This window comes from Oratosquilla oratoria, chromosome 13 (assembly GCF_046742065.1).
Source record: "Oratosquilla oratoria isolate Oo_2021 chromosome 13, ASM4674206v1, whole genome shotgun sequence".
NCBI lineage: Eukaryota > Metazoa > Arthropoda > Malacostraca > Stomatopoda > Squillidae > Oratosquilla > Oratosquilla oratoria.
In genome coordinates, this window is record NC_134789.1 from 23,887,942 (window position 1) to 23,897,941 (window position 10,000).

A 10,000-nucleotide genomic window follows, 5' to 3' on the forward strand; every position below is an offset into this window, starting at 1 on the left:
CTCTCTCTCTCCTCTCTCCCTCTCTCCCTCTCTCTCCCTCTCTCTCTCTCTCTCTCTCTCTCTCTCTCTCTCTCTCTCTCTCTCTCTCTCTCTCTCTCTCTCTCTCTCTCTCTCTCTCTCTCTCTCTCTCTCTCACTCCATCTCAGTCTCATTTACCTACTCTATCAATCCTCCCACTCTCCCCACACACGTCAGAGACCGTGCCCCTCCAGTGCCTCCACGACTATTCCCTCTCTACTCCATTGGCCCCCCCTGTCATCGACCATTCCCTCCCACCATCTTCCCAAGCGGTGGTCATGTCATTGAGAAGTTTGTGCTTTGGCCGCCAAGACTGCTCGTGTCCACCACGCCTCTTAACTCCCGACATCTTCGATTTTTTGCTTCGCTGCTGCTCGATCGACGACTCCGTTCAGCTAAAAAGGTGTTGTGGATCTGGAAGTGGGAGGGGGTGGGGGGCTGACATAACTGGGACAAAACGGGATACAGATAGTTCTCTATATGAATCCATGAAATTCGGAAACCTCTAAAATTTGGAACGAAAAGTTCCGAGTTATTCTAGAATTTAAAACTGCGAACATCAGAAGGACTTGCAAATATTCTGGTCATAATTTTGATAGGCGATGCCCTCGATCTCAGAAAGGCGTCGTTCGACTTAAAGGGGACTTGTTTCGAAAGTGGGGAATGGTTATTAATACAAACCAAGACATATATATTTTTATTTTTTATTTTTTATGCAAATTCAATGCACATATAATACGTACACACATGTATATATTGTGTGTATCTTTTCTTAATATCAGGAAGAGATCTCTTCACTACGTATTCCAATTTAGATATTTTCATTGTGTCTTGGGGGATGCGCTTGTGCATATGCGTCTTTGTTTCAAATGAAATATTAAGCGTAGTTTTAGGAGGCCAAAGTTGGACCTGACTAAACTACTTTCTCCCCTTTTTCGGAAACCTAAGATGAAGAATAAAGACCTCAAAAGTTCTCTAGAGATTTTGAGGGGAGGAGGAGGAGGAGGAGGAGGAAGAAGCCAAGGCTATGGAATCTGAAGAGAGGGACAATTGCCACACCTCGGCACAGCTATAAAGTCTCTTTTAGCAAGAGGATGGGAGCCAGTTCCTCACTGGGGCAATTCGCTTTAAAATAAATGTCATTACACGCATGCGCGCGCGCACACACACACACACACACACACACACACACACACACACACACACACACACACACACACACACACACACACACACACACACACACACACACACACACACACACACACACACACACGGACACACACACACGGACACACACACGAACACACACACGAACACACACACGATATTGGGCTACTCTGTGATTAAAAATGGTGTAACAGAAGACCTGCGTGTAGGGCACCGCAAAGAACGTGGAAGAGACCACAGTGCGCGATTCTCTCTCCTCTCCTATCTCTCCCCTGTGTGTGTGCGTGTGTGTGTGCGTGTGTGTGTGTGTGTGTGTGTGTGAGAGAGAGAGAGAGAGATTCACCATGGTCTTAGATCACGTGTTTGACTCGTGATCGACAGATATTGCCCTCCCGAAAGAGAGCTCAGAGCTCATATATGACCGATCTATGGATAATGCCGTGACCTCACACGCACACACACACACACACACACACACACACAACTCCCCGCCCACGAAAGTTGAAGTAACGACCCGCAGCGCAACTATACTGAAATTATTTCACCCCTGGGCGGGAATCGAACCAGGACCGCCGTAGTGGTGACTGCGAACGCTACCACAGCGCTATCGAGTCGTGTGTGTGCGTTCGTACGTGTGTGTGCGCGCATGCGTGCGTACGTGTGTGTGCGCGCGCGTGCGTACTTTCGTGTGTGTGTATTCATCAATGTATGTCCATGTAAACAAATGTTATTGTTCGTGATCAGCTCTAATCCGCTCTGCAGGAGACAGCCTTGCCGCTCCCCACCCACTCCCCTTTTTCTCTAAGATGGTTTAGATTGTCGCCACTCATCTCCCTCCTTCTCCTCCTCCTCTTCCTTCTCTTCCTCTTCCTTCTCTTTCTCCTCCTCTTCCTTCTCTTTCTCCTCCTCTTCCTTCTCTTGCTCCTCCTCTTCCTTCTCTTTCTCCTCTTCCTTTTCTTCCTCTTCCTTCTCTTTCTCCTCCTCTTTCTTCTCTTTCTCCTCTTTCTTCTCTTCCTCTTCCTTCTCTTTCTCCTCCTCTTTCCTCTCTTCCTCTTCTCTTTCTCCATCTCTTCCTTCTCCTCCTCTTCCTCATCTTCCTCATCCTCATCATCTTCCTCCTCTTCCTCCTCCTCCCAGGGTGATGATGAGAACGAGCAGGAATGGCCGACCGGAACCCATCTCCGCGCCGCGCCGCGTCCAATGGCCCCCGGAGGCCGCACGGTGCCTGGGGTCGGGGTCGGGGTCGCAAACCCAACCCGCGTCGTCGTCGCCGGCGAACCTGGGTCCTCGGGAGGAGGGTGCTTACTTCACTACCCAACCACTCGATAGGCATAGCGTATCCCCCGTATATAAACGAAATAGTTTGGAGCCCGAATAAAAAAGTATATGTATACAGTACATCCTGTGTACACAGAATCTCCCATAAATGCATATGCACGAGACTCTCCACGTTTAATTCCTTTGTGAGTACAAATATACACTTCGGACACTGTTGTATGTACACAATCGATATGTATACACAAGGCTAAACTTGGGCCTTTCGAAGCTTCATTAACATGCCAGGCCCGATCGATATTGGCCAGTCCTCGCCTGCATTTGACTGATTACGCCCAAATTGGGAAGAGGAAGAGATGGAGGAAATGGAGGAGATAGAGGAGGCAGAGGAGGTAGAGGAGGCGAAGGAAGTGAAGGAGGAGGAGGAGGCGGAAACGAAAGAGGAGGAGGATGGGGAGAAGGAAGTGGAAGAGGCGAAGGCGGAGGAGGAAGATGAGGAGGAGAAGGGGGCGGGGTCCATGGAAGGGGGACCCCCGAGTGTCACTGTGAGAAGGAAAGGTTCTTTCTTATTGATTTTCTTTCTGACCTGTCCGAGGTCGTTCAGTCTACGCCCAATGACTGCTTCTCCCCTCCTCCTCCTCCTCCACTTCCACTTCCTCTTCCTCTTCCTCTGAAGAAGAAGAAGAAGAACGGAACAAAGAAAGGAAGAAGCAAGGAAGAGAAGAGAGATGCAAGTAAGAAAGAAACAGAAAACAGAGAAGGAGGAGCTATATTAACAGATGCACACAGGCACTCGTGCGCACACTTGCGCGTGCACACGCGCTTACTTGCACACGCACGCGCTCTCACTTGTACATGCACGCGCGTGCATGCACACACAGACACACACACACACACACACACACACACACACACACACACACACACACACACACACACACACACACACACACACACACACACACACACACACACACACACACACACACACACACAGACACACACACACACACACAGACAGACACACACACACAGACAGACACACACACACACACACAGACAGACACACACACACACACACACACACAGACACACACACAGACACACACACACACACACACACACACACACACACACAGACAGACAGACAGACAGACACACACACACACACACACACACACACACACACACACACACACACACACACACACACACACACACACACACACACACACACATGTATGTGCATATGAGAGAGAGAGGGAGGGACTGTAACGCACACGAGAACACTATTACCACATGCAAGGGTCAAGGTTGGGGCTATAAAAATATATAGTTTCTGTTTTGTTTTGTTTTTTTCGCGGACGCGGGTGTTGGGGTGGTGGCAAGGGAAAAATAGGGACAAGGAAACCTGCAGACCACTTTATTAAGTTATGGGTAAGACACTTCCCCTGAGTGGCCACATACTTTTGATTTATCCTGTAGGTTCGGGAGGTTCTTCGAAGACTTCGCCTCTGAGAAGCCCTTTCTAAGTGCCGAAGGATCGAGTGCCTGTATGTGTTCATGATATGTCGTCTCCAACTTCACTAATTGGAAGCCACTGCAGCGGTCTTCGGACTTCTCCACAGACCCCTCCGGGAACTAATGTTGGATTGTTGTTCTGTTGTATTCATTGGTCTTGTTTCGATCACCGAGTAACAGAAGGCGTATGTGGGGAGCAGTCTCCGGTTGCCAGTTTTTGTGTGAAAAAAAAAAAAATGGTAGGAGAAAAAAAAGATAGTTGAGGTTGGTAGATACCTTGGGCCCCGGTGCAGCTCTGGAGGGAAATGAGGGTGCTAGTAGGTTTTGAAGACGGGCGACGGGGAGATGTTTCCCTCCAACGTCTGATTCACAGGTCCACCATTGTCTGGTACCCGTCGTGGTGCCATGTGTGTGTGTCTTAATACGCCGCACACGTATGGGCCTTGATGTTCAGTCAGGCGAGACTCGAGTCGATGTCACGCTGCGGAAGACCCGAATGTGCTCGATCAAAAGTCGAGGAGCTAGACACGAATACTACTCGCGTAAAAGTCAAGAATTGATCCGTGCAGGGTGAGGAGAAAGAGCGACCTACACACGAGGTGTAGGTGGGTGGGTGAGTAGGTAGGTGGCACCTTTGTTCGGGACACAAAAGGCGGCGAGGGTCGCGCACGATCCAGAGAACTTTTGAAATTAAGTGCGGCGCGTTAACAGATAATTTCCAGGGACTGATACACGCATGCGCACATGTCATTGTGCGTGTGCGTTCGTTCTTTTTTTTTGTCAGTTCATTTAGTTGCTTGTGTGCGCGTTCATTCATATAGCAGAACTGTGAAGGATAAATAGTATTACATAAAACCGTAAACTGACAAGTTGTTGAAAGTAGAGAGAGAACGAAAATTCCCATTCAGAGTCAAGTGTCAGGAGAGGCACTTGGTCCCCCTATACATAGCACCACATGCACGCAGTCCGGAACCCTTCACTCAGTGTCCCCCTCGAAAATTGACGGAAATTGTGGGCCAGTGACCCCTTCAAATGAATCTGCAGAGTTTGTTACCGGATTGAGGGTGTTAGTAGTGTAAATCTGACGTTCCTGGGTTGAACCCAGAACCCCAATTTAAACGTTGTTCGTCCTTTTCCAAAGAGAAAAAAAAAAATGTCGGGTTGGTAAGCCTTTGGCCCCGTGGGATCCCACCTCCCCTTATCTGAATAAAATCGCCTGACGGCAGACAGTGAATATACATTTGGTTTGGTAGTCAAAGGGTAAATTATGGTTGTATATACTATTTTGTTCCTATAATGAGTTTCTTGGTAGTAGAAAATTGAATTGTCGTAGGAATGACGATAATTTGCTATTCATACCAGTACTCCAACCTCTCCAAAACTGTGTTGACTTAGCTTGAAGAGAGGTCATTGACCTTTTAGTTCATAATTTTAAAGAGATTGTCACTGACTTCGTGGGCAACACCTGTAGGTCATCCCGGCTGAACACGCAATGTTCTGGCCGAACATACAAATTCCAGTGTCATAAAATAATCAAAATATGTGAATCTTTATAAGAAAACATGAAATGTGTAAATTTTGCTGACCATTACCTGTGCAAACCTAAAATTATGTATGCATGAAATTATGAAAATATATGACAAGATATATAACTGCAAAACTTATGTAATTATTTTTTCATTACTTAGCTCTCACTTCCTTTTTGTCTTCCTTCCTCTCTTCCTTCATCCCGCCCCCTACTCTTCTCCCACCCTGTCTTCCATCCCCTCCCTCCCATCTCTCGCCCCGAACCCCCCCCCCCATCCACCTCGACAGAGAGTGCCTCAGGCACCGCTCTCGCATCTCGTAGAAATTGTACTTCTGCAGGAGACTCCGAAGGATACTGATGCGCGACGTTTTGTGTTTTTCAGGGCAGCGGACCCATGTGGGAGGAGTTCTTGAGCCGCACCTCCAAGCTGCACAACGCGCTCAAGTGAGTAGATCAGCTGACTTCAGTGCATTATTGTTGCGTATGTGCAGCTGTATGTACGCGTGATTTTGTGTGTGTGTGTGTGTGTGTGTGTGTGTGTGTGTGTGTGTGTGTGTGTGCGTGCGTGTGCGTGTGTGCGCGTGCGTGTGTGTGTGTATGTGTATGTGTGTGTATATGTGTGTTTGTATATATATATTTATATATATGTGTGTGTGTGTGTGTGTGTGTTTGTGTGTGTGTGTGCGCGTGTGTACATGTACGTGCGCGCGTGGCTGCATGTGTGCACAAGTGTAAACAGTAGCTTGCGCGATGTCGAGCGTTTCAGGATGTTTGTTTAGGCGTACAAGTGAACGCGTACGAGTTTGTTTGGGATGTACTGTACATACACTAGTTTGTCGAATGTCTATGCAAGCGTATGACGTAAAGAACGCTGAGGCATCACTCGGTACTCTGGTTCATTTTTTTTTTTTTTTGTGTCACTTTGTTCATTTACTTTGATTTAGATTCTAAGTATTCCATCCTTCAAAGGTCGAGTATTTATTTAGTTACTTTGACACTACGAGTAAAAATCTTGTGCTGAATTACAGTGTGTTCTTGTGTCCGATGATCCCAAAAAAGTGAGACTCGCTTGTATGGCAACAGCTCCAGCTGACTTGCGAGAGCTGTTGGCACATAAGCGAGCCTCACTTTTATCAGTCTCTTTGAAACAGTGTCACTACTTAAGGTACTGTATTTTTAAAGTTGGAAATTTTGCGAAAGTTTTTATGTATACATTTTCATGTTTATTTACCCAGTATTTTTTTATCTAATTATTCATTTGTTCATTTTATTTATTTATCTTTATTTATTTATCTTTATTTATTTATCTATTTATTTATTTATTCATTTATCCTATTATTTATCCACTTACCATTTTCACATGTGGCAATGAAGGCCCAGGCAGTAGCGCTTCAGGATAGGCTCCGATGAAGTCTTGGAGTTTGTGATTTCGCCATTAGGGTATCAAATTGAAGTTGTTTTTAACCATGCAGACATAATTGCATAATGAGTATTACACAACTGCATTTTCTTTATTAAACAAATTTTTGCAAAAACGGTGTAGGACTCGAACTCGTGACAGCACATACTTTTTTTTTTTCCAAAAGTATTTTTTAACTTTATCGGAGCGTTGCAACCTCTTAAGAAAAAACAAAAAACATTTTCGAGTCTCTGCAGAAGCCGTTGTCCTCTTTCTGAACTTAGTCGCTGGCCACGGCGACCCAGATTCGAAAGGAACCGACGCAGCAGAGATCGAGTCGGTCCTTCCCCTACACACAACCCCGCTCCTCCTTCGGGAAACCCGAACCCGGGTCCGAAGGGCGCGCCTGTCCGCCCAGGGAAGGAAGGAAGGAAAGAAGGAAGGAGGAGGATGAAATGGATCCCACGCAGAGTTGGGTTTGTTTTCTTCGTCAACTCGGGGCCCTCGACCCTTTCCATACATGGGAAACGTCCTTGAGTTGAGCGAAACGGAGATCGTCTAGTGCGAGACAGAATAAAGCTTCTAATGTGCGTCGTTGTGAAGAAGGAAGGCTGGGGTGTGCCTCAGGGGTGAGTAATAGAATAGCCTGGAGACAGGAAGAGTGCCAATTGGTACGTAAGAAGGGTTTGGCCTCATGGCATGTTGGACAGATTAGGGCTCGAGCCTCCGTCAGGAGATTTTATTCAGCTAATGAGACAGACTATGGGCTACAGGGGTCCTCCAAGAAATAACCCAGGTTATTTTGGGTATCGAGTAAAATCGTCAGACAGCTCTCTGAATAAATCATGCAGTGTTGAGGATTCATTGAATAACTTGTTTCTAACATGTATTCTGGGTCATGAGCTCCAGAGGCAAGTAGAGATGGATTAGTATTCTCAAGAAATGATCCTACGAAGCGTGGCACCGAACAGAAAGAGAAAGCGGGGTTGAGCTTGTCTCTGAAACTGAAATTTGATCTGTCCGTGTGTGGGCAGGAGGGAGGGTGGGGGGTTTGTTCCACTTGTGGGCAGTTTCGACTCGGGAGTTACGAAAGTTTATATATTTTGTTAAGCTCTTTCCGCGTTCTGGCGGCTTCTGTTTCGCAATGTTGACTTTCGTCTCTGGTTCTAAGAAAACACTTTCGTTTTCTTTGATATCTATTTTTCATATCTTTTTTTTAAACGAACATAATGCATATATATGTATATATATATATATATATATATATATATATATATATATATATATATAATATATGAATTCGACAGGTACAGGCCGGACAGTATGACGTCACTCGTTTGCCCCGCCTCCGTGCTCACGCACGTGCGTGAAGACTGACGACTTTGTTGACATAGTCTTGACCTCGTTTACGCGCAAACCTCGTTACGTCATTTTATCTCCTTCAATGAGATGATGTAATCCGTAGATTTTGTTGTTATTTCTAGTTCGTCTTTTTTTTTTCGTTTAATTTGTTTTGAATTTTTTATTATTTTTTCATTTATGTTAATTTAATTGTATGCATTATTTGTTTATATATCTACTCGTTTAGATATTTAGTTTTTCATTTATTTACTTATTTATTTGTTTATTTTATTCTTGCCACGGTTTATACGATGTTATAAAAATGATGGGCGGAGAGGGAAGGGGAAGGGGCCAGACTTTTTTTTTTTTTTTTTAACGAAATGGAACTGGGACTCGTTCACTGGGGGCACATTTTTCTCTCCCTCTCTCTCCCTCTCCCCCCTCCTCTCTCTCTCTCCCTCCCTCCCTCCCTCCCTCCCTCCCTCCTCTCTCTCCCTCCCTCCCTCCCTCCTCTCTCTCCCTCTCTCTCCCTCCCTCCTCTCTCTCCCTCCCTCCCTCCCTCCCTCCCTCCCTCCTCTCTCTCCCTCCCTTCCTCGCTCATCTCTCCCTCTCTTCCTCGCTCCTCTCTCCCTCTCTTCCACGCTCCTCTCTCCCTCCCCCCTCCCTCCTCTCTCCCTCCCTCTCCCTCCTCTCTCCCTCCCTCTCCCTCCCTCTCCCTCCTCTCTCCCTCCCTCCCTCCCTCCCACCTCTCTCCCTCCCTCCCTCCTCTCTCCCTCCCTCCCTCCTCTCTCCTTCCTCTCTCTCTCTCTCTCTCTCTCTGTCTCTCTCTCTGTCTCTCTGTCTCTCTGTCTCTGTCGCTGTTTCTCTGTCTCCGCCTACCTCCTTATCTTCCTCTCTCTCTGTCTCTGTCTCTGTTTCTCTGTCTCCGTCTACCTCCTTATCTTCCTCTCTCCCTCCCCCTCTACACCTCACGCCCTCTTTCTGTCAGTGTGTGTGTGTGTGTGTGTGTGTGTGTGTGTGTGTGTGTGTGTGTGTGTGTGTGTGTTTGTATGTGTGTGTTTGTGTGTGTGTGTTTGTGTGTGTGTGTGTGTCTGTGTGTGTCTGTTTCTGTCCCTCTCTACTCTCCCTCTCCTCTAACTTTCCTACCATTCTTCCTTCCTTCTGTACTTACTTTACTTACTTTTCTTCTCTCTTCTTCCTTTCTTTTCTTGTCATTTCTTCCTTTCTTTTATTTTCTTCTTTCTTTTCGTCTTCCTTCGTCCTCTTTTTCTTGTTATTGCATCTCCTATTCCTCTCCTCCCTCTCTGACCCTCCCTTCCGGATTTGGTGCGCCAGTCGTGAGGTGGAAAGTAACCTCGGGTCTTCTCGATTTTCCTCTTTTTCTCTTACTTATCAAATGCAGATCGACAGCTGTCAGTCAAGAATTCGAATACGAAAGTGCATTTTTCACTTCGATTATTTGATTGCGCCAGAGATGCAGAATTTTTGTTTATTTCAATGTTTTTCTTCGTTTCTTTTCCTGGATATAGAATTGATTATTCGTTGCATATATTTATTGAGGGAGCAAAAATGATTATCTTAAACAATTGGCGTTATTTTTATTCCTGCGCATCCCGTCCCGCGTTTCCTCCCGTGTTCAACAGCGATATGACGTCATGCACGCAGTTGCCTGTATGAAATACTCCTCGTCTATCCCAGTCTCTCTCTCTCTCTCTCTCTCTCTCTCTCTCTCTCTCTCTCTCTCTCTC

At 46.3% G+C, this 10,000-nt stretch overlaps 1 protein-coding gene across 7 annotated transcripts in view; it reads left to right on the top strand.

The window, feature by feature from the left end:
* Positions 1 to 10,000, top strand: part of LOC143032354 (uncharacterized) — a 315,811-nt gene that overhangs the window by 48,934 nt on the left and 256,877 nt on the right. For all 7 annotated transcript variants that reach the window (XM_076196960.1, XM_076196966.1, XM_076196963.1 and 4 more), the window contains exon 2: positions 5,895 to 5,956. In XM_076196960.1, coding sequence (XP_076053075.1) covers positions 5,895 to 5,956 — 62 coding nt within the window. The remainder of the gene's footprint in view (positions 1 to 5,894; positions 5,957 to 10,000) is intronic.